The sequence below is a fragment of the Nicotiana tabacum genome, chromosome 8 (assembly GCF_000715075.1).
Source record: "Nicotiana tabacum cultivar K326 chromosome 8, ASM71507v2, whole genome shotgun sequence".
Lineage (NCBI taxonomy): Eukaryota > Viridiplantae > Streptophyta > Magnoliopsida > Solanales > Solanaceae > Nicotiana > Nicotiana tabacum.
In genome coordinates, this window is record NC_134087.1 from 210,781,918 (window position 1) to 210,807,464 (window position 25,547).

At 37.9% G+C, this 25,547-nt stretch overlaps 2 protein-coding genes and 1 pseudogene across 2 annotated transcripts; 2 read left to right on the top strand and 1 right to left on the bottom strand.

Moving 5' to 3' along the window:
• The first annotated feature begins 1,089 nt into the window (after positions 1 to 1,089).
• On the top strand, positions 1,090 to 4,234 carry LOC107810598 (temperature-induced lipocalin-1). The gene is made up of 2 exons (XM_016635392.2): positions 1,090 to 1,598; positions 3,877 to 4,234. Exons 1-2 carry the CDS (start codon positions 1,227 to 1,229, stop codon positions 4,060 to 4,062), a joined length of 558 nt encoding a protein of 185 aa, XP_016490878.1. The 5' UTR covers positions 1,090 to 1,226; the 3' UTR covers positions 4,063 to 4,234.
• Positions 4,235 to 19,312: 15,078 nt separating this feature from the next.
• Positions 19,313 to 19,496, top strand: LOC142163719 (U2 spliceosomal RNA; annotated as a pseudogene).
• Positions 19,497 to 20,146: 650 nt separating this feature from the next.
• Positions 20,147 to 25,238, bottom strand: LOC107794210 (two-component response regulator ORR24). The gene is made up of 6 exons (XM_016616684.2): positions 24,418 to 25,238; positions 23,330 to 23,482; positions 22,609 to 23,001; positions 22,440 to 22,516; positions 20,846 to 22,108; positions 20,147 to 20,381 (listed from the first exon to the last, which is right to left on the bottom strand). The coding sequence occupies exons 1-6, from the start codon at positions 24,539 to 24,541 to the stop codon at positions 20,307 to 20,309; spliced, it is 2,085 nt and encodes a 694-aa protein (XP_016472170.2). The 5' UTR covers positions 24,542 to 25,238; the 3' UTR covers positions 20,147 to 20,306.
• Between the last annotated feature and the right edge of the window lie 309 nt (positions 25,239 to 25,547).

Genomic DNA, 25,547 nt, shown 5'->3' on the forward strand with positions numbered 1-25,547 from the left:
TTTAGTAGTATGTAACTTACGTAATCAGGGGCGGAGCTAGAGCTTCGTACGGGTTCAGCCGAACCCAGTAGCTTTGGTCCAAACTCTATATTTGCCCTGGAAATTTCATTGAATATACATAAATTATTTATTTAGAACCCAGTAAGTTAGAAAGAATAAAATTACGAACCCGTCAGCTTCAAATCCCGGCTTCGCCACTATACGTAATACTATAGAAGAAATTAACTCAATGAATCAACTACAGCTCAATTTCAATCTTGTTATGGTCTGATAGGTTATTTAAATTTGTTTCACTTTAACTGAGTCTATATTATTAAGACAAATTTTAAATTAAAAATTAACTTGAAGAAATATTTTCATTTCGTGATTCGAGGCTCTCTTCTTATACTTCTCGTTCATATCCTCACAGGTGTGGACTATTAGTCAATACAATTGTAATAAAGATTTTGGGAGATCATATTTCAAATTGCAACATAAGCCAAAAGAATAAGTGGAGTAATTTATCAGTCTAAGTTTATGGACAAAGTTATTCAGTATATGTGGTGGGTGATAACTGCGAGTTTACGAGCAACTGAATGAACGAGCAATGTTCTTAAAAGAAAATGAATAATCAAGATATGCATGAATTAGACGGTAATTACAGCTAAACATCTTAAAATATTAATCGACAATTTAACGTATATTATATGCAACATACTATTAAAATTTATTGAATAATATAAAATAATTTCTAAATTAATTATTTTACATATAACGTAAATCATTAGAGGTGGAATGATATAGTAAATATCTTTTACATTGTCGTAAAGCTTAAACTTTGATCGCATGCCTATTGAAGAATGAGTCGGCGACTCATAGGCAGTGGCTTGGTTAAGGGAACCCATCGGAGCCGTAGCGAAAACGAATCTTCATAGGATAATTGTTACTGCTTATGGACCCGAACCTCGGTGATCTATCCATGACCAGGATGAAGCTTGGGTAAAACTAAGTGGAGGTCCGAACCGACCGACAAAAATCTGCTAGATAAGTATATATTTTTAACTTAAAATGTAAGGTCCTTAAATATCCACGTCTGTCCCATAATAAGAATTTCACCCTTCTCCTTTATACCAATTCAAAGACCCTAACCAATTCCTAAAGCAAATCAAAATCCTCGCTACAGAAAGATCCCAAACCCGTTTTTCTTTCTCCAACCCCAAAATCTTGAAAACCCCATTTGTTAAAAAATGGCAACAAAAGTAATGGAAGTAGTGAAAAAACTTGATGTAGAAAAGTATATGGGAAGATGGTATGAAATTGCTTCATTCCCATCAAGATTTCAGCCCAAAAATGGTGTAAACACAAGGGCTACTTACACTCTGAATCCAGATGGTACAGTGCATGTGTTAAATGAGACATGGTGTGATGGTAAAAGAGGTTATATTGAAGGCACTGCTTATAAAGCTGATCCTAAAAGTGATGAGGCTAAATTAAAAGTCAAGTTTTATGTCCCACCTTTCTTGCCTATTATTCCTGTTACTGGAGATTATTGGGTTCTTCATATTGATGAGAATTATCAGTATGCTTTGATTGGTCAGCCTAGTAGGAATTATCTTTGGGTAAGTGCACTATCAACCTTTAATATTTAAAGTTTTTGTGTTTTCTCTTTGATATAAAAATTGGTTAATTTTTATTAAGTAGATGTGAAATAGACTTAAATTTGTGTAAGCCTTGATGGGCGGAGTTGCCCGACTTCTGTGCTGGTGGGAGGTAGCAGGTAACTGGTGGAATAGTCGAGGTGCTCGCAAGGCGCTCCGAACTTGAACAACGAGGATTTATTATTCAAAGTTATTGTATTTGTCATTTGATATGAAAATTGGTTGAGTTTTTATCAACTAGATGTGAAATAGATCGACTTAAATATGCCTAATCCTTGATGGATAAAGTTATCTTGGTGGGAGGTAGCAGGTAACCGGTGGAATAGTCAAGGTGTTGGCAAGCTGCACCAAACATGAACATCAAGGATTTAATATTCAAAGTTATTGTCTTTGTCAATTGTCATTTGAATTGATATGAAAATTGGATGAAATTTTACTATGTAGATTGATATTATGTTAAAAGGGGGCGTAGTTGACTTAAAATCACGTGGAAAAATTGTCTTGAGAGATCTATAATCTGTTGGAATTTATGCAGACCTAGCGGAAAATAGGGTACAAGCGAAGAGAAAAATCTATATCGGTAATAACAATTAGTTAAGTTTTAGTCACGTTAATATGTTTATTATAGGTCTGATATTTTGTAGGAGTTTTTAGACTTGTAGAGATTGATATGCCGGTAAAAAATGTGGAAAACTTTTACAATACTTTTACTGTTTAGTCCTATTAACCTTTGATATTCAAAGTTATTTTCTTTGCCATTTGATGTACAAATTGTTTTGAGTTTTGAATACTGAATTGTTTGTGTGATTCAGAAAGTGAGTCTTGTTTTGTGTTGTTTTTCCTTCAGTTTCAAAATCCTGGTAAATGTATGAAAAAGTGATAGTATATATATCTCTCTCTTTGTATAGGATGATAAGGATAGAATCTCAGAGGTTGAAATAGAAATTTGGGTGAATGCATTTGACTTCAACCATCTGGCCTTCTCCTAAAACAAAGAAGATTGATCATTTGTTATCTGTTTGTATCAGTAGAAATTAACAGAAATTGTCACATTTTGCTTAGATACACGTATCTTCTTTGAAATTCAGAGGTTGAAGCAAAGCCGAGAAAATCCTTCGAAATTTAACCTTCCCTCCCTCTCTCCCACCCCCACCAGAAGAAAAAAAGGACAGGAGAAAATCCTTCCTTATAGATATTTGTATGATCTATGCAATAGTGAATGCATAGTGAGATGAACAAATTGCTAAAGAAGTAGTGCTCTAGGTCTATAACTTGAGAAGGCTCTTAGTAGCTATGTTGCGCGGACTCTCCAAAATGATGTCGCACCCATGTCGGATCCTCCTAAAATACACTACTTTTGGAGGATCCAACACGCACCCAGCTACATTTTCGTAGAGTCCGAGCAACATAGCGGAGTAGTAGTATTTCATTTGTTATTTGACGATCATTGAAACTAGCATCCGATGACTGAGTCTATGAACATTTTGGTTTCTCTTTTCATAGTTGTGTTGATCTGCTTGCAGTTGTAATTTTCTTGAAGAGTTATATCAAGTCTGTGATACCTTTAGTTCTTCCAAGTCTGATACCTTAGTTGCATGAAACAATAAAGGTATAGAACTTGGATTATAATTTGCGGCATCTCAATTTTGCAGTTAAAATTTGGCGAATGATCTTTCCGTTCAGCATGCTGATCCCATTTGATCTCATTTGAGCTTCCCCTTTCCTAAGATCTTGGACGTGCCATCGACATTATATGCTCTACTGATCTATTTCGCAGAAAACCAGCTACATCCGACTACCTCGCTCTGACTAGAAAAGCATAGGGCGGACTCTATTTTATATACTAATTCTTGTCTTGACTTTCTCTCTTCGTATTGAAACGAATATCGTATGCTAAGAGAACATTAGGCATCATTCTCTCATATCCAATTCCTAAACTTTTGTTCCATAAGTATAAAAGCGAGTAGTATATTTAGTTACACATAGAACATTCTTGTAGTTTTCATCTTTCCTAAGCCGAGGGTCCATTGGAAACAGCTTCTCTACCCTCTCGAGGTAGGGGGTAACGTCTGCGACTTGTGGGCCAAGTGGGGTCTTCACTGGGTCTGTTATTGTTGTTGTATAGAACATTCGTGTATTTCAAACCCTCTGTTTGTTAGGTTATGAAATGTGCATATCTTTTTAATGGATTCTTGTTTTCTGGCTTAACGAAATGTATCTGGCGGCGGTTTGTTGGCAGGTATTATGTAGGCAAAATTCTCTTGATGATGAGATATACAACCAGCTTGTTGAGAAGGCTAAAGAAGAAGGCTATGATGTGAGCAAGCTCCACAAGACGCCACACACTAATCCCCCACCAGAAAATGATGATGCCCCCAAAGACACTAAAGGAATTTGGTGGATCAAATCAATCCTTGGAAAGTAGGCAAATGCAGTACAATGGTGATTTTTTTTACCTAAAGACAATTGAATGAGTGTTTAAAACAGTCTTTAGTGATATTCCTAAATGTTTAAGCTTATGTTTTCGGAAGTTTTTTGCCTCTGGAACTCTATAAAGTTGATAGTATCAATAGCATGTGATAAGCATTTGAATTCTATGTGAAATGTTTTGTTTTGTTTGTTTTGGGTTCATCCATCCGTCGTGCGGAACTCAAATCCAAATAGGGTGGATCTTTATCCGGAGTAGAGCATAAACCTAAAAAGATGAAACAGACCTACTGTCTAATCGGGATTTGCATTGTAGAAAGCTTACCATGGGGGAGTTTTAGCTCTCCTATTGAGGTCCGGGTAGTCGGGATTCGCACCGTTGAAAGCCCATTATGGGGAGTTTTAGCTCTCCCTATCAAAGGGGACTATTCTCAAGGTCGGATCTGATACCTCTGGTCAAGGCTGAAAGAATCATTATCCTTGGTCGCCTGTGTGAAATGTTGTTTCTTTACGTATTCTTTGACAATGAAGGTTCTTGGATACAAGCAAAGTGGGATTTCATGTCAATATTTGGTATTGGTAACTTAGTGTTGTAGCACTAAAGCAAAGGGACCATATGTTTGTTGGATTAGACATTTGGTGCAGGTGGACTCACTGTATTCTGCTTGAAAGTTCTATAATGTAATTGAAACTTGAAATGTGTATACTCATATCATGTCATTGTCACAAAGAAATAGTAGATGCAACACTATCAGTAACACTTTTGAGGATTTTTTGAAATTTATGTACAACTAATATAATTTATGAGCTTAGCATAATTGTCATAATTACTCTTATTTATTACTTTCATTTTCATTTATTGTTCTAGCATTGATGATGATATTTATCATATATAGGAGCACTAACTTTTAGATCAGTGTCTTAAGACAAGTCGTTGTTCAGGCTGGGACCAGGGGTGGAGTTAGTTGGGCGGAATGTGATTCAGTCAACCCCCTGGCAAAAAAAATGATAATGTGCATATAAGGTTAATTATGTTTCTTTGTATATATATTACATGTTGAATCCCCATAACTTTTTCACGTGATGACTTTTCATTTTTATTTTGAATCTCCTAGTAAACGAGGAACGATCATGGATAAGCAATGACTATTATTCATTAGGTCGTTTCTGATGGGCTCAAAAAAATTTAGGCTACTCGGGACAGTCGCATAACATACAAAAATTTGGAAATTGTCCTAAATTCCTGTTTATGGCCCTAAAACGCCAAAAAACGAGGAACGGTCATGACTAAGCAAAGACTATTGTTCATTAGGTCGCTTTTGATGGACCCAAAAAATATTAGGATATTCATGGTTGGTCACCCGAATTCATGTAGATGGTGTGAACTATAGCACACAAAAATCTGAAAATTGTTCTGAATTCCTATTTTATGGCCCTAAAACGCCAAAAAAACAAAAAACGTCAAGGAGAAGCGAGGACTATTGTTCATTAGGTCATGTTTGATGTGCCTGCAAAATTTTAGGAGATTCGAGGTCGGTCGTCCGAATTCATGCAGATGGCGCGGACTATAACACACAAAAATCTAGGAATCATCCTAATTCCTATTTTATGGACCAAAAATACAAAAACGGGGAACGATCATGGCGAAGCGATTATTATTGTTCATTAGGTCATTTTTTATGGGCCCGCAAAATTTTAGAAGATTCGAGGCCAATCGCTCGAATTCATGCAGATGGCGTGGACTATAACATACGAAAATATGAGACTCATTCTAAATTCCTATTTTATGGCCCTAAAATACCAAAAATGAGGAACGGTCATGGCGAAGCAATGACTATTGTTCATTAGGTCATTTTTGATGGGTTGTACGAAATGTTAGAGATTCAGGGTCGGTCGCCCGAATTCATACGAATGGCATAGGCTGAAAATATAAGAATTGTCTGAAATCATTTTTTATAGCCTAAAATGACAAAAAAATGAGAAACGGTCATGCCGAGGCGATAACTATTATTTCTTAGGTCATTTTTTATGGTCCTGCAAAATTTTAGGCGATGCGAGTCCCGTCGCCCGGACCCATACAGATGAAGTAGGCTATCACGCACGAAAATCTGAGAATCAGACAGAATTCCAGTTTTATGGCCCTAAAATGCCAAAAAACGAGAAACGGTCATGACAAAACAATGACTATTATTCCTTATTTCGTTTTTGATGGGTCGACAAAATTTTAGGCGATCCAGGTCCAGTCTCCCGAACCCATGCAGATGTTGTGGGCTATAACATAGAAATATCGGGCGGAATTCCAATTTTATGGCCCCAAAATACCAAAAACGAGGAACGGTCATGGCGAGGCGATGACTATTATTTCTTAGGTCGTTTTTGATAGGTCGGCAAGATTTTAAGTGTTCGCGTCCGGTCACCCGGATCCATATAGATAGTGTGGGCTATCACACATGAAAATTTGAGAATTGGGCGGAATTCTAGTTTTATGGTCCTAAAACATAAAAAAAATAAGGAACATTTATAGCGAAGCGATGACTATTTTCCTTAGGTCGTTTTTGATGGGCCGGCAAAATTTAGGCAATGCGGGTCCGGTCGCCCGGACCATGTAAATGGTGTGGGCTATAACATACGGAGTTCCAGTTTTATAGTCCAAAACGCTAAAAAATGAGGAATGATCATGTTGCAGCGATGATTATTATTCCTTAGGTCATTTTGCGCCGGGAAAATTTAGGCGATCCAGGTCTGGTTGCCCAAAACCATGCAGTTGGCGTGGGGCACACGAAAATCTAGGAATCTGATGAAATTCTAGTTTTATGGCCCTAAAACATCAAAAAACGAGGAACGGTCATGGCGAAACAATGACTATTGTTTCTTAGATCGTTTTTGATGGGCCGGTGAAATTTTAGACGATTCAGGTCCGGTCGCACGGACCTATGTAAATGGTGTGGGTCATAGCACACGAAAACTTAAAAATCGGGCGAAATTCCATCTTTATGGCCCTAAAACGCCAAAAATCGAGGAACGGTCATGGCGAAGCAATGACTATTATTCCTTAGGTCGTCATTGATGGGCCGACAAATCTTTAGACGATCCAAGCCCAGACTCCCAAACCCATGTAGATGACGTGGGTTACAACACACGAAAATTTAGAAATCGAGCGGAATTCCAATTTTATGGCCCTAAAACACCAAAAAACGAGGAACGGACATGTCGATGATTATTGTTCCTTATGTCATTTTTTATGGGCCGATAAAATTTTAGGCGATCTAGGTCTGGTTTTACGGACCAATGCAGATGGTGTGGGCTATATAGCACTTGAAAATCTGAAAATCAGTCGGAATTACAATTTTATGGCCCTAAAATGCAAAAAAAAAATGAGGAATGGTCATGGCGAGACGATAACTATTGTTCTTTAGGTTGTTTCGGCGAAATTTTAATTTTGTGGCTCTAAAACGCCAAAAAACAAGGAACGGTTATGGCGAGGCGATAAGTATTGTTCCTTAGGTTATTTTTGATGGGTCGAAATAAATTTAGGTGGTACGGGTCGGCAAAAATTTTAGGAGATCCGGATCCGGTCGCCTGGACCTATGGTTGTCCAACGGGACGGGACGTCGCGTCCCGTCCCAGTCCCGTCCCGTTCCACTTCAAGTTAAATGGGATGAGCCAATGTTAAACGGGACACGGGATGGGACGGGACGACCATTTCGTCCCGTTTGTCCCGTCCCGTCCCGCCAGTTTTTTTTTTAAAATAACTAGTCGTTGCGGCTTAAATTGCAAAAATAGTTGTTGCCAACGGTCCAAACAGCCCCTACCCCCCCCCCCCCCCGAAACACCCCCTAACCCCCCAAACTTTTAATATAACCCCTAAGTTTATTAAATTACACTTTGGCCCTATTTTCTACTATAAATACCCCCATTCTTCTTCATTTTTTCCCACAAAAAATCAATCTTCTCTCTCAAATCTCTTACATTCTAATATTCTATCTATATTCTATATTTTGTTACTATCAACTATCAACTATCAACTATCAAGTATCAAGTAATAACTTTCAAGTTTCAATTTTCAAGTATTTGGGCAAATTTTTTAGAGCAACTTTCAAGCTTCAAATTAATTCGTCAAGTATTTGGAGCAATATTTTGGGCAATTTCTTCAAGTTTCAATATTTAATCACGATGCACTCGTTCCATATCCTAATTTTAATATATAATTTTGCGTATCATTTTAGTGCTTAATTTTTGTGTTTACTTTACGTGTTAATTTTTGTATTTTATTTGTGTTAGTTTTTTTTAATTTAATTTCGTATTTAAATTATGGCACCTAAAAATATATTTGGTATTTTTTAAAAAAAACAGTAAAAAAAATAGTAAAAGTGAAAGTAGTAGTAATCCTAATCCTAACCCTTCTCCAAGACCTAGAATTAGAAAGCATATTGATGAAATGACTCATGTTGATGAAACTTCATTTTCCCAACCCCCCATATTTTATGATGTTCATGTCGGAGAACAATTCGATCATGAAACTTTACAAAGACAATTTGGCAATGATATTTTTTTGAGGATGAAGAAAATGAGGAAGAAGAATTAGATGAAACACCCACTAGTCCCGCAATACAAGCTCCAACTCAGAGTCAATCTCAGTCTGGAGCTTTACCCCTTGTACCCCCTGTAAAGGGTAAGCCTAAGGCTGAACGTCCCAAAACATCACTTGTATGGATATTTTTTAAACATGATAAAGTCAATCATTGTGCTATATGTGAAAAATGTAAGCAAGTATTTGCACACACAACAAGTGGTGGGACGGGGGGTTTAAGTAGACACTTAATAAGGGATCACAAATCTTTATGGATACAAGCTAACATAGAAGCCGGAAAAATTATAGATCCTACCATCAGTACTGACACTCCTAGCGGATCTGGTTCTAATCAAATTCAACAACAACTTGACCCTGCTTCTGGTCATGTTTTACGCAAATATAACAAAGATAGAGATCGTGAGAACTTAGCAAAAATGGTGGCTGTCTGTGGCTTACCTTTTACTTTCCCTTCTCACCCTGCTTTTGTGCATTATATACAAGAAACTTATAACCCTTCTTTTCAAGGTTTTCCTAAGACCACGGTTAGAAATGATGTTTTTAAATTTCAAACCGAATATCTTCAGTATATTCGTTGTGTATTTTTTCACTTAGATTGTAAAGTGTCTATCACATCTGATATAGGTCGTAGTCCTAATGGTTGTGATTATTTAACTGTTACATGTCATTGGGTTGATCATCACTGGAACTTGCAAAAACGTATTATTGGTTATAAATTTGTTGATTCAAAACACACTGGAGCATATATTGCAACTACTGTTCTACAAATATTTGATTTTTATGGACACATTAATAAAGTTTTAACTATCATCTTAGATAATGCTTCTTCTAACACAACCGCAACAAATAGCTTAAAATCTAGACTTTGTCCAATTAATCCAACAATTTTTCATGTTAGATGTGCATGTCATATTTTTAACTTGGTTGTAAAAGATGGTCTTAATTTATTTTCTGATGCTTGTAGTAAAATACAACATACTTGTGGCTATATTTTTCGTGCTCATAAACAAAGTAGAATTCGTGAATTTGCTCAACAATGTGCTAGTGCTAACCTTCCATTTAGAAAAGTTCCAAAAGATGTTTGTACTAGGTGGAATTCTACTTATGAAATGCTTAAAGTTGCTTATGATTTATCGGGTGCCTATCCAAAAAGTATTTAATATGCATAATGTTCACCCTGTTGATCAAATTGTTGATTCTGATTGGGATGAGATCAGAGAGCTTACTAAATTTTTAGAAAATTTTATTATGCTACAAAATAATTTTCTGGTATATATTATCCTACTGTTACACAAATATTGTGGTATATTTGTGGAATTTATGTTGTATTTGGTAAGTATAAAAAAATCCAACTTATGCACCGGCCACTAAAGAAATGATTTTAAAATTTAAAAAGTATTTTTTCCCTATTCCCGAAGTTTATTTAATTTCTACTCTACTTAACCCATCTTTAAAACTAAGAGGTGCAAAGGGACTTGTTCGTAAAATTTATGAGAATTTAGAAATTCAAGAAAATGAACAACCATCTCTCGAAAACTGCCAAGCTAGCATATATTCTTATGCTAGATCAATGTTTGATAAATATAAATCTATGGATACAACTGGTTGTGAAACTGCTCCTTCTACTTCTAAGTCTAGAGCAGAAGTTTTATGGGAAGATATGGATGATATAACAGGTTTTGATTCCTCTATTGATGATGAACTTGATTCTTATCTTAATCAAGGATTGGAAAATATTAAAGACGAAGAAGGCAAGGAACAACTTTTGTCATGGTGGAGGGAGCGTGGCAAGGCTTTTCCAACACTTTCAATTATGGTCCGAGATATCCTGGCTATTCAAGCATCATCAGTAGCATCAGAGTGCTTTTAGCGCGGCAAGATTTCAAATTGGAGATCATAGACATTCATTAGCGGAGGACAGTCTAGAGATTTCCGTATTATTCAGAGATTGGATTAATGCAGAAAGAAGAAATCTTGGTTTTGAAAAATTAACCACTAGGGAAGAAGAAGAATACAATGAGATACTAACCACTGGGAGCGATGACAGCATGGAGCTCATGGAACATCAATCAACATTGCCAATTCCAGCAGAATGTCCGAGAGATATTATTGATAAGTTACAAATAAGCTATATAGGAGCTTACAAATATTAGTATGATAATTTGTAATTGGCTACTAAGAGGCCTAGTTCAAACAGAACCCTTCCTAGAAGGTGGCTGCGTAGATTAGGTGCTCTTCAAAAGAATTATATTTGTATTCGAGTTTTGAAAGTTCTATTAATAAAATAAAAGGCTCTAAGCATTGAATTTTATTTATGAATTGTCTTAGTTACTTAATAATTAATACTTTGAAATTATATTAAATAAATTATAACTCTATTATAAATTTATAATTACTAGAATATTTCATTACAAGTCTTTTGTTTTAATATTTTATAATTCTTTACTTAGTTTTCTAATTTTCATTTTAACATAGTAACATTTAAGTTTATTAAATAAATCAAAAATCTAGCCGTTGCAAACTTTAAAAACATAGTAAATTTCAAAAACTAGATGTTTTTTTTTTAAAAAAAATACACTTAAGGCCTACGAACCCGTCCCGTCCCATCCCGTTCCGTCCCGTCCCATCCCGTCTCATCCCGTTTGTTAGCGGGACGGGATGGGACAAACGTTTCGTCCCGTTTGTCCCATCCCGTTTCGTCCCGTCCCGCCTCCATCCCGCTTAAATGTCGTCCCGTCCCGTCCCGTCCCATTAATTTGGTCTCGTCCCGTCCCGTTGGACAGCCATACCCGGACCCATGCAAATGGCGTGTGCTGTAGCACACGAAAATTAGGAAAACAGGACTAATCCAATTTAATGGCCTTAATATCCGGATCCGATCGCTCGGACCCATGAGATGGCATATACTATAGCACACGAAAATCTGGAATATAGCGAAATTGCAGTTTTATGGCTCTAAAACACTAAAAATTAAGGAACAATCATGGTGAGGCGATGACTATTGTTCCTTGGTCGTCATTGATGGACCAGCAAAATTTTAGGTGATCCGGGTCTGGTCGCCCAGACCCATACGGATGGTGCGGCTGTACGATATGAAAATCTGGGAATCAGGCAGAATTTCATTTTTTTGGCCCTAAAATGTCAAAAAATGAGGAATGATCATGGTGAGACGATGACTATTGTTCCTTATTTCGTTTTCGATAGGCTGGCAAACTTTTAAGTGACCCAGATCCGGTCGCCCGGACCCATGCAGATGGCGTGAGCTACAACACACTAAAATCTGGGAATCGAGCAAAATTCTAGTTTAATGGCCCTAAAATGCCAAAAATGAGAAATAGTCATGAAAAGGCGATGACAATTGTTCCTTAGGTTATTTTTGATGAGCCAATAAAATTTTAGGCGATCTGTGTCCGGTCGCCCAGACCCATGCAGCTGGAACGGGCTACAACACACGAAAATCTAGGAATCGAGAGGAATTCCAACTTTATGGCCCTTAAACGCCAAAAAATGAGCAACAGTCATGGCGAGGCGATGACTATTGTTTCTTAGGTCATTTTTGATAGGCGGATAAAATTTTAGGCGATCTGGTCCAATCACCCGGACCCATGCAGATGGAGTGGGCTATAGCACTCAAAAATCTAGGAGTCAGGCGAAATTCCAAATTTATGGCCCTAAATGCTAAAAAACGAGGAACGGTCATGGTCAGACGATTACTTTGTTCCTATTTTATGATGCTAAAACGCGAAAACATTAGAAACGATCATAGCGAGGTGATGACTATTGTTCCTTAGGTTGTATTTGATAAGATGGTAAAATTTTAGGTTATCTGGGTCCGGATGCCCGGATCTATTAAGATAGCGTGGGGTATAGTACTCGAAAATGTGGAAATCGGGCGAAATTCTAATTTATGGCCCTAAAACGCCAAAAACAAGGAATGGTCATAGCAAGGCGATGACTATTGTTCCATAGGTCATTTTTTATGGTCCGACAAAATTTTAGGCGATCCGGATCTATTCGCCTGGACCTATGCAGATAGTGTGGGCTATATAGCATATGAAAATTTGGAATCTGGCGGAATTCCAATTTTGTGGTGCTAAAACACCAAAAAATGAGGAACGATCATGGAAAAGCGATGATAATTGTTCCTTAATTAACTTTTTAAGGGCCGGCAAAATTTTAGGCGATCTGGGTCCGGTATATCACATAAAAATCTGGGAATCAGGCAGAATTCAAGTTTTATGGCCCTAAAATGCCAAAAAACGTTCATGACAAGGCAATGACTATTGTTCTTAGGTCATTTTTTATGGGGCAATAAAATTTTAGGCGATCCGGGTCCGACCGTCCTGACCAACGCATATGGCGTGGGCTATAACACATGAAAATCTCGGAATCGGGTAAAATTCCAGTTTTATGGCTCTAAAATGCCAAAAACGAAGAACGGTCATGGCGAAGCGATAATTATTATTCTTTAGGTCATTTTTTATTGGCCGACAAAATTTTAGGTTATTCGGTTTCGGTCGCCCGGATGCATGCAGATGGCGTAGGCTATGAAAATCGGGCGAATTTCCAGTTTTATGATCCTAAAACGCCAAAAATAGAGAAACGTTCATGGAGAAGCGATGGCTATTGTTCCTTAGATCATTTTTTATGGGGCCGGCAAAATTTTTAGCGATTCAGGTCCTATCGCCCGGATGCATGCAGATGGCATGGGCTATATTATACGAAAATCTTAAAATTGGGCGTAATTCAAGTTTTATGAACCTAAAATGCCAAAAATGAGGAACGGTCATGGCAAAGCGATGACTATTATTTTTTAGGTCGATTTTGGTGGGCTGGCAAAATTTTAGGTGATTTGGGTCCAGTCGCCCGGATGTATGCAGATGGCATAGCCTATACCACACGAAAATCTGTGAATCGAAAGATTTCGATTTTTATGACCCTTAAACGCTAAAAAATGAGGAAAGCTCATGGTAAGCGATGATTATTGTTCCTTAAGTCATTTTTTATAGACCGACAATATTTTAGGCAATTTGGGTTCGTTCGCTCGGATGTATACAAATGGCGTGGCTATAACACACGAAAATTTGGGAATCAGGCGAAATACCAATTCTATGGCCCTAAAATGCTAAACATAGAGAACGGCCACGGCGTAGCGATGACTATTGTTTCTTAGGTAATTTTTTATGGGCCGACAACATTTTAGGCCAATCGATTCCGGTCACCCGGATGCATGTAGATGTCGTAGGCTATATCATACGAAAATCTAAAAATCAGATGAAATTTCAGTTATATGGACTTAAAAGGCCAAAAACGAGGAACGGACATGACGAAATGATGACTATTGATCCTTAGTTTTTATGAGCCGACAAAGCATAGGCTATAGCAAACAAAAATCTTAGAATCGGGCAAAATTTATATTTTATGGCCCTAAAACGCCATAAAACGAGGTACGGTTATGGCGAGACGATGACTATTATTCCTTAGGTCATTTTTTATGAGCATGCAAAATTTTAGGCGATCCGAGTCCAGTCACCAAGACCCATACAAATGGCGTGGGCTATAGCACATGAAAACATTAGAATCAAGCGGAATTCCAGTTTTATGGCCCTAAAACGCCAAAAAACAAGGAAGGATGATGATGAGGCGACAATTATTGTTTCTTAGGTTATTTTTGATTGGCCGGCAAAATTTAAGGTGATTCAGGTTCGGTCTCCCGGGCCCACCCAGATGGCGCGTGCTATATTATATAAAAATCTATGAATTGAGCAGAATTCGAGTTTATAACCTTAAATGTCAAAAAATGAGGAACGACCATGGAGAGACGATGAATATTGTTTCATATGCCATTTTTTATGGGTCGGCAAAATTTTATGTGACCATGTTTGGTTTCCTTGACTCATGCAGATGGTGTGGGCTATAGCACACGAAAATCTAGGAATTGAGCGGAATTCTAATTTTATGGCCCTAAATACCAAAAAAGGTGGAACAGTCATGGAGAAGCGATGACTATTGTTCCTTAGGTTGTTTTTGATGGACCGGCAAAATTTTAGGCTATCTAGGTCCGGTCGCTTGGACCCATGCAGATGGCATGGGCTATAACATTAGAAAATCTAGGAATCGGGCGAAATTCCAGTTTTATAGCACTAAACGAGGAACATTCATGGCGAGACGATGACTATTGTTCTTTAGGTCATTTTTTATGGGCCAGCAAAATTTAGGCTATCTGGGTCAGTCGCTCGGACCCATGCAGGTGGCGTGGGCTATAAAATTCAAAAATCTAAGAATCTGGCAAAATTCAAATTTTAAGACCCTAAAACGCCAAAAAATAAGGATCAATCATGGCGAGGCGGTGACTATTCTTCCTTAGGTCATTTTTGATAGTTCGGAAAATTTTTAGGCGATCAGGGTCCGGACACCATGATCCTTGCAGATGGCATGGGCTATAGCACAAGAAAATCTGAAAATCGAGCGAAATTCCTACTTTATGGCCATAAAATAGGAATAAAATGAGAAACGATCATGATGAGGCGATGACCATTGTTCCTTAAGTCATTTTCGATGGGCTGGAAAAATTTAGGGGATTCGGGTCCGGTCGCCCAGACCCATGCAGATGGCATGGACTATTGCGTACGAAAACTTGAAATCAGGCGGAATTCCAGTGTTTTTGCCCTTAAATACCAAAAAATGAGAAATGATAATGGCGAGGCGGTGTCTATTATCCCTTAGGTCATTTTTGAAGGGCCGTCAAAAGTTTATGAGATCCGGATCCGGTCGCTTGGACCCGTGCATATGGTGTGGGCTGTAGCACACGAAAATCAGGAAAACGGGTAGAATTCCAATTTAATGGACTTAAATCACCAAACCACGAGGATCAGTCATGGCGAGGCACTGACTATTCTTCCTTAGGTCATTTTTTATGGTCCGGCGAAAATTTAGGCGTTTCGGGTCCGTTTGCCCGGACCCATGCAGATGGCGTGGGCATAACACATTAAAATTTGGGAATCATGCGGAATTCTAATTTTATGACCCTAAAATGCCAAAAATGAGGATTGGTCATGACGAAACAATGACTATTCTTCCTTAGATCATATTTGATAGGCCGGCAAAATTTTAGGTGATCTAGGTCTGGTTGCCCAAATCCATGCTGATTGTGTGGGCTATAGCACATATAAAATTGGGAATCAGGCAGAATTCCAGTTATATGGCCCTAAAACGTCAAAAAGGAGGAACGGTCATGGCGAGGCGATGACTATTATTCTTTAGGTTGTTTTTAATGAGGGGGCGAAATTTTAGGCTATCTGGGTCCGGTCGCCCCGACCCATGCAGAGGGCTTGGGCTATAGCGTTTGAAAATTTGGGAATCGGGCGAAATTCAAGTTTATGGCCCTAAAACCCAAGAAATAAGGAACGGTTATGGCGAGATGATGACTATTATTTCTTAGATAGTTTTTGATCGGCGGGTAAAATATTATGCTATCTGGGTCCGGGCAACACATGTCGTGGGCTATATCATTTGAAAATATGGGAATCGGCGAAATTCTATTTTATGGCCCTAAAACGCCAAGAAACGAGTAACGGACATGGAGAGGCGATGATTATTTTTCCTTAGGTCATTTTTAATGGGCCGACAAAACTTTAGGTGGTCCGGGTCTGGTCGACCAAACCCATGCAGATGGCATGGGCTATAGCATATGAAAATTTGAGAATCGGACGAAATTCTAGTTTTATGGCTCTAAATGCCAAAAAAAAAAGAAAAAACGGTGATGGTGTAGGCTATAGCACAAGAAAATCTGGGAATCAAACGGAATTCTTATTTTATAGCCCTAAAAAGTCAAAAATGAGGAACGGTTGGACCGACAAAATTTTAAAGCGATCCGGGTCTGATTCCCCGGATCCATGCAGATGTCATGGACTATAGCACATGAAAATCTAGGAATCAGGCGGAATTTTAGTTTTATGGCCCTTAAATACCAAAAACGAGGATCAGTCATGGCGAGACGATGATTATTCTTTCTGGGGTCCTTTTTCATAGGCTGGCAAAATATTAGGAGATCAGGGTCTATTCGCCTGGAGCAATGCAGATGGCGTGGGCCATAACACACGAAAATCTGAGAATTAGACGGAATTTCAGTTTTTTGGCCCCTAAAGTTCCAAAGAATGAGAAACGATCATGGCGAAGCAATGACTATTGTTACTTAGGTTGTTTTTTATGGGGCGACAAAACTTTAGGCAATTCAGGTCCGGTCACCCTGGTGCATGCAGATGGTGTGGGCTATACCACATGAAAATCTAGTAATCGGACGAAATTTCAGTTTTATGGACCTAAAACGCCGAAAAATGAGGAATGGTCATGGCGAAGCGATGTTTATTGTTCCTTAAGTCATTTTGAATAAGCCAATAAAATTTAGGCGATTTGGGTCCAGTAGCCCGTATGCATCTACAGATGACGTGGGCTATAGCACATGAAAATTTCGAAATTCCAGTTTTATGGCCCTAAAATGCTAAATAATGAGGAATGGTCACGACGAATCGTTGACTATTATTCCTTAGATCATTTTAATGGGTTTTAATGGGATAGTTAATTTTAGGAGATTCGGGTCTGATTACTTAGATGCATGCATATGACATGGGAAACATACAGAAATTAGAGAATGGGGCGGAATTCTAGTTTTATGACCCTAAAATGCCAAAAAATGAGGAACAGTCATGGCGAAACGATGAATATTATTCCTTAGGTCATTTTTGATGGGCCAACAAATTTTAGCCGATTCGAGTCTGGTCGTCTGGATGCATGCAGATGGTGTGGGCTATTACACACAAACATCTAAGAAACGGGGGAAATTTTAGTTGTATGGCCCTAAAACGCCAAAAAACAAAGAACGGTCATGGCGATGCGATGACTATTGTTCCTTAGGCGGGTTTTTATGGGCCAAAATTTTTTTAGGCGAATTGGGTTCGGTCGCCCGGATGCAGCAAATGGCGTGGACATAGCATATGAAAATCTGGAAATAGGGCAGAATTTCAGTTTTATGTCCTTAAGATGCCAAAAAAAAAAGGAACGATCATGGAGAAGCGATGACTATTGTTCCTTAAGTCATTTTAATGGGCCGGAATAATTTTAGGCGATTTGGGCTCGACCGCCCGGATGCATGCGCACACGAAAATCTGAGAATCGAGCAAAATTTCAATTTTACGGCCCTAAAACGCGAAAAACGAGGAGCTATCATGGCGAAGCAATGACTAATATTCCTTAGGTCGTTTTTGATGGGCTGGCAAAATTTTAGGCGATTCGTGCCCAGTCGCTCGGATGCATACAGATGATGTGGGCTATAGCACATGAAAATCTAGGAATCCAGTGGAATTCCAATTTTATGGCAATGAAATGCAAAATACCGAGGAGCGGTCATGGCGAAGTGATGACTGTTGTTCCTTAGGTCGTTTTTTATAGGCAGACAAAATTGTAGGCGATTCGGGTCCGGTTGCCCAGATGTATGCAGATGGCATTGGTTATAGCACACGAAAACTGGGAATCGGGCAAAATTCCAGTTTTATGGCCCTAAAACACCAAAAAATAAGGAACGGTCATGGCGAAGTGATGACTATTGTTCCTTACGTTTTTTATGGTCCGACAAAGTTTTAGGCGATTCGGGTTCGATCGCTTGGATGCATGTAGATGGCATGGGAACAAGGCAGAATTTCAGTTTTATGGCTCTAAAACACCAAAAAAATGAGGAATGGTCATGGCGATGCGATAATTATTGTTTATTAGATCATTTTTCATGGGCCCGTAAAATTTTAGGAGATTCGAAGTCGGTCGCCCGAATTCATTCAGATGGCCAAGACTATATATAGCACACGAAAATCTGAGAATCGTCCTGAATTCCTATACTAATGAGTCCGTCAAAAAAATTACAAAATCAGTAGGCCTTTCCTATGGACCTACGAAATTTCAGGTCAATTGGAGTTGATCAAAAAACTTCTATAAACCTAAGAAATTTCAAGTCGTTTCGGGTACATTTTTGGTCCACCGCGATAGCTTGCTATCGGGACTTTCTAGTGTCGCCTTGGCGTTGCACTATTACCTTGGCTAGGCGCACCCTACCAAATGTAATTCAAAGATTTTTTTGCCCAAATATAAGTACATGCAATGAATGCTGTACTCATGCCTTTCTATGAGCATGCAAAATTTCCTTTCTTCATTGTTTCTCTTAAATAGTTACCTTAGTATAAGAAGCAGATACTAAATTTAATCGATAAGCAAGAAATGTGCTCTGCTGAGAAATGGTATAAAAAATAAAAACTGAGTTGCACTATATATATATATATATATATATGAAAGAGTATAAACTAATGGTGCATTTGGCAAATCAAATACCATGATCGAATAATCAAACGTTCTGATTAGCTTATAATACAAATAATAATTGAAAATTTTGTGATACATTCATGAGACAAGTTCCATTAACGTGGAATTCAAGTTGAGGAACCTTTGGTTTAGGCAAAAGAGTTTATTCTATTACTTTTGGTTTATGATAATTTTATTCCTCTAGGTACAATGCTTGCAGTTTCCATCGTGTAGCGTCCCACACTGGAAGTAGAAGAAAGCAGAACAAAAGGGAACTAGTAATAAAACAGATGGGCATTGCACTTTAAAAAGTATAGTATCAGGCGCGGAGGGAGAGTATAACTTTCTTATCAGTTTAATATCTGATATGTGAGTCATCGACTCACACGATATTAACTTAATTTTTTTAGGGGGAAAGTCTACCACGGTAGCTTGCTATCAGGACTTTCAAGCGTCGCCTTGGTGGTGCACTACAACCTTGGCCTGGCACACCCCACCAAATCTATCTAAAAAAATTTGGAAAACTTAGAACAATGATAACTATTTGAAGTAAGCTTTATACAGCAATTCATTATACTTGGATTACATAATATAAGTAACTATTTAGTTACTTCAAATTTGAACCCAAGGTTCTTACTTTTTACTTTCATTATGAGTATCTCCACTAGTACACAAATATCATGGGTATGCTAAAATGCCTGATATTTTCACTTGTTTGTCCTGAAACAACTGAAAGTTGTAGAGAAGCTAACTGAAACAAATTTTAATATCATACTAAAAGTAGTTATAAACAGAATCATTAGAGACAGTTTAATAGTTTATTGCTTCATAAAGCCAAAGAAGAGTCTCAATCTATCATGAGCTAAGCAGTTTTTGGTGAGATGTGTAGTACTTCTAGTGTCAAGCTTCTGATCTCTCGCAATATTATTGTCACTGATACATGAATCTGCAGACATGGTCGACTATATAGCCCCTCTAGAGGCGGATCAGGATCCAGAGTCAGTGAATTCAAAATGAGTGCAATCTTATTATATGCATACACTTTTTTCCCGCATATATATACATTACTTGAGTCTAAAGCAAATGGTCCGTTGGAACTCACAGAACTGGCCCTTTAGAAGCAACAAGAAAGCATTTAAGTATATTCTACGATCAATACCTCGTTCCTGGATTGGAAATGAACAATGAAAAAGAAGGCAGGGGTGCACTGGTAGTTCTTGTAGGCATAATGTTACAGAATCCTAAACGAGCAAATAAACCATGCTACATTCCTAAAATCCTCTTCCTAAAATGATAGTTACAAAACCTCATAAACCTGACCCAAAAGAATAAGCATCAAATCCAAATTCTCCCCCTTCTAACATGGCTCCATCTTGTTGCTCCTGCATCACACAAATAAAATCCTTTAGTATATGTTCATCTATGTCTTGCAATATGAGACAGCACATACATATGAAGAAATTATATATACTAATCCAAGTGACCAATTTAAGAGTCATTTCCTCAAGAAAAGCTTGACCAATTATACTTAGAGTTGAGACTGAGGATTTAGGTAAAAAAAAAAAAAAAAAAAAGGACAGCCCGGTGCACTAAGCTCCCGCTATGGGCGGGGTCTGGGGAAGGGCAAGACCACAAGGGTCTATTGTACGCAGCTTTACCCCTCATTTCTGCAAGAGGTTGTGGAATTCATCTTTATTTCAAAATCAATAGTACATATCCAACTAACATTTGTATGTGGCGTTCTAGATTACCGTTCAGGTCTTAGAATGTAATACTTATAACTTCAGAATAAAACATTTGAAAGCTTTCAAAAATACGAAAGCAAGTCCAAAAAAGGTTATCTTACCCGCTTCATTGCACTCATAAGATCATCAAGGGAGCCATAGCCCTGAGGAAGAAAACCAACTTGTTGCTTTGTTGTCTCCAAGAGATAGTCTTCATTAGTCCTCATCCTCGAGTCGGGACTATGTTGTATGAGTGCCGAAGAACCTCCATTTGATCTGCCAATCAAAGAGACGTCTACCCCTCTGTAGACCACTTCATTGTTTTGGTCCATACTATGGGGTAAAGACGCCACGCCACCATTGCTGGAAACTTGAGAGCTCATGTTGCCAAAAATATGGTTTGAGTTCTGGGAATAATGTTGGTTCTGATCCGGCCACGGTTGGCAGTGTGCTTGGTTCATAATCTGAACACCACCCCCTAAACTTTCCAGGCATTGTGTTTCTCCTCTTGAAGGTTCAAAAGGTAGGGATACTATGGTCGAGGAAGAAAAATCAACGGTGCTGTTCTGCAAATGAGGGCCAGCTGAAGTGCTATTCTCTCTTACCCTATCTTGAGGCAAATGGCTGTTACTAAAAGGTTCAGTCGAAGGAAAAGAACTTGACTGGAACTTCACAGGCTGGATAGAGTTTTGGCAATTCTCATTATATCTACTATGGTCCAGAAAATTGGACGAACCACTTACTCCAGTATTAAAGGCATCAGAGCTAAAAGAAGCGACGTTGAGAGAAGGTTGATTTCCAAATCCTCCCCCTGTCAGTGGTTGCTGGGAGTTCACTTGAAGCAATATAGGATTATTTAAGACATTGGACAACGAGCTGTTTGAGTTACCAACCACAGATCTAGAGTCCGTGAATGTACTACTGGCCGCTGTGAGCAGTCCGTGCTCATCCAGAGGATTCAGTTCTCCCATGTGTATGGCACGTTTACTCTGCTGTAATTGATCAAGCTCCAACGATGCAGGAATTCCATGGAATAAACTAGCATTCTGGCTTACAGGTGGAACATTTGGATTCAACTTCGTAAAAGAATTCATGGAGTTGCTTAAACTTTGACCATGATTAGGTTGGAGCAGCGGTGATGATGCCAGACTGCGAAGGCTTACACCGGCAGGACTATTTAGCCTGCCGAGCATACCTCCTGATGCATATGATGATGATAAGCTGGCCTGACCATACCTTCCGGATCCAGCCAATGTTCGAAAACCACCAAGCCCGTCAAGTGAACCCATCCGCATGTACGCAGAATCTTTTCCACCTAATGCGGCAACCATGTTGGCTTGCTGGGTTGCTTCTGAGCTGATCCTTTTCAAGTAGAGCCTATACTTCTGTGACACAAAAAGAAAAGCCTTATTAAAACTTTTCAAACTATATACCTTTGTGCTTCTCTTAAGAAAAGGAAATTACGCACAGGACAACTCATAGAACACCATTGTGATTGTTATAGAGAATTACTGCATTGCTTCCCTTCATTGTATTTCAAATGCTAATTTAAAAATAAAATGCAGACATTAGCTAACAAACATTTGTGTAAATGTAGCAAGGAAAATTTCTATATGATCTTTCCCATTCTTAAGTTCAATAGCCAGCTAAACTCGTAAAGAAACCGGACTCAATCGCAATATATAGAATTATAAAAGAACAAAGAGAGGTTAATGCCTGAAGATGGCTAGCCACATTCTCTCTTGTAAGTCCATCAACATTCATCATGTCGAGAATCCTCTTAGGAACAGCTTCTGTATTATAAACAAGATGAACAGTCCGTTAATATGGAAACATCCATAATAAAGATAGAAAACGACTACCATACTAATGCTAAAGAACTCACTTTCAAGGCCTAACTGATTAACAGCTGCAACAAACTTCCTATGAAGCTCTATAGACCAAACAACACGAGGTTTCTTCTGAGTTGTTGGATCGTCATCGTCATTTCCATTTTCATCGCTTTCATATTCTTCATCCTTCCTTTTCTTGTTAAGCTTCCCGTTTTGATCTGAATTACCTGAAAGCTGCGGTCCTTTGCCACCTTCTCCGCCTCCTTGATTTGCCTTGTCTTGATCATCAGACTTGATGTGGTTCTTAGGTTCAACTTTCTTTTTTCTTATTACATGTTGCCATATATTCTTCAGCTCCTCAAGCCGGACAGGTTTCACCAAATAGTCACAAGCACCGTGAGTTATTCCCTTCATTACAAGTCTACTATCACTGTTTGCTGACAACACTGGACAAAATAGTTCAATATAAGTACAGGGAAAGATATTCAAAGCTTGATGCAAGAATATTTTATCTACCGGAAGCCAAGGGGAAAAGAACATCAAGGATAGATCTAAAAGTAAGAAAAATGAAGGCATTTATACAGTCGGACCTCTCTATAACAACGTCAAGTTTTTCTCCGAACCAACTTTTTATGTTATATTTTACCTATCTATAACAACCAAATAATATTTAAACGTCAAATGTTATTATAGGTGTATACCAGTCATTCATACTAAAAGCCAAGGAAATGTCAGAACACACAAAGCTGTTATAGAGAGTTTAGTTGTACTTACTTATGACGGGAAGATCCATCTCAAGACCAACAAGCTCCAGAAGTTTAAAGCCATCCATATCAGGCATGTGGACATCACTGATTACCAAGTCAAATCTATCTCGGTTTTCCCTCAACATCTTCAACGCCGTTCTTGCCTGACTTGTTGTAGTTACTGTGACACAACAGATCATATTCAGAAAATTTGCAATGTAACTAAAGATTTTCTCCGCGGAAAAACCAATGAACATCTGAGAGAAAATCAGTTCTAGGAAGTTCCAAACGACAGAGACCAAATAAGTCAAATCTCCCAATAAATTTACAGTGGTACATGAGCTTAGTTGAACTCCAATGAACATATGAGAGAAAACTAGGCTTCAAACCGGTCTATCCATAGGACAAATCTATGTTGCTCGGACTCTTCGAAAATATTGTCGGATATGTGTCGGATCCTCCAAAAGTAGTATATTTCTGGAGGATCCAACACCGGTGCGGCAACATTTTGGAGAGTCCGTGCAACATAGGGACAAATTGAAAGATCAAATTCAAATATGTTCATAGGAACCATATTGATAACTTTAACTTAGAATGAAAGAGTACAAAATGGAGAATTTGGACTTTATTTTTAACAGTTACATAGTACTAAAACTATAAAAAGAAAAGCCTAAAATTAAATCAAAAGAAGTCCAAAATTACTCTTTTCTAGTTGACTTTCATTGTTGAAAAGCCACAATCTAATCCAAAGGAAAAATGAACCATGCATGACCAGAAAAAAAAAAAACTAAGTGTCAACTAACAACAATGGAAAAACATGACAGTCTTGGAATTATGAAAAACAATAGAAAATCTTTTTCTTAGAGTTGAGATCTAAACTACTCCTTTTACTGCTCCAAACATAAAAAGATCTAAACTGCTCCTTTTGAAAGTCTGAATTAGAAAACAGTTACAAAAAGAAATGGAACAGAAAACAACTTCTCAAACAGCAGAAATTGCAATTAGCCTCAAATTACAAACCAATTCAGTAAACTTTACAACAACTCCAAATTAAACCCCAAATGAAAATACTGAAGATACCAAAAGAATTAAGCAAAAACCATAGAAGAAACATACCATGATATTGGCATTTCCTAAGCAATCCATCCAATAACTTCAAACAAATTGGGTCATCATCAACAGCAAGAACTCTCATACCAACAGGAAAATTATCATTATTCTCCCTTTCCTCCACAGTCATCTTTAAAACCCCAAATTGAAAAATACCCAAAAGCTAAAAAATATCACTTAAACTGAATCTTGAGAAAAAGATTAAAACTTTAGCACAAAACCATAAAAAAATTAAAACTTTAGCATATTTCCTCTAATTTCCTCCACAGTCATATCTAATACCACAAATTGAAAAACACCCAGAAGAGAAAAAAAGATCACTTAAACTGAATCTTGAGAAAAAGATTAAAACTTTAGCATAAAAACATAAAAAGGGTCACTTTCTTAAATCTTTCTTGAAAACCCAAAAAAGCTAACAGCTTGACTAAATCAAATAACTGAAGAAAAGATCAATTAAAGAGACAAAGATTGAAACTTTTGGAGTTGTAATAAGTGAAGCTGTAAAATAAATTGATAGGGATGGCCTAAACAGACTGATTTTTTTTCAATTTAACAAATACAATACACCAAATAATACACACACAGAGAACCAATCAAGACTTTAACTTTTTCTTCTTATTATTATTCTCTCTCTTCCCTGTGTTTGTCTTTTGCTTTTTCTGCTCACAAAAAGACATTGGTAGTAATAAAATAATGATTTTTTGCTATGTTTATATATGGACATATTGTTTTATGTAGTTTGCCAGTTAAGTGAATATATATAGTATAGTTTTGTTTATAGTCTTCTGTGTAGCTTCTTTTCCAACTTTACTGAACAAGAAGCATGCTTATTTGGTACTGAGCTTGTAGACTTTTAAGGAAATGATCACATGTGACTCATCTCTATCTACACTTTTCACACCCAAAAAATCTTGGCCTTTTTTGTATTCTCATCATTCGGTGTTCGATACCCGTATTAGAGTTCCACTATATCCGGATTCACGCCGCATAGGACCCCATTCGGGGGGAAGCGCTCCCTACCAAAGATTTTTCCATATCCAAAACTCGAACTCGAGACCTCTGATAAGGGAAGAGCAGCCTCATCCACTACACCGCATCCTTTGGCGGTACCTTGGCCTTCCATTTTGGATACTAAG

Coding starts and splice junctions, on each gene's coding strand:
- LOC107810598 (XM_016635392.2), top strand. CDS start 1,227: ATGGCAACAAAAGTAATGGAAGTAGTGAAAAAACTTGATGTAGAAAAG. Junction 1,599..3,876: donor CTAGTAGGAATTATCTTTGG/GTAAGTGCACTA, acceptor GTTTGTTGGCAG/GTATTATGTAGGCAAAATTC.
- LOC107794210 (XM_016616684.2), bottom strand. CDS start 24,541: ATGACTGTGGAGGAAAGGGAGAATAATGATAATTTTCCTGTTGGTATG. Junction 23,483..24,417: donor TAGGAAATGCCAATATCATG/GTATGTTTCTTC, acceptor GTTGTGTCACAG/TAACTACAACAAGTCAGGCA. Junction 23,002..23,329: donor GATGGATCTTCCCGTCATAA/GTAAGTACAACT, acceptor TATTTTGTCCAG/TGTTGTCAGCAAACAGTGAT.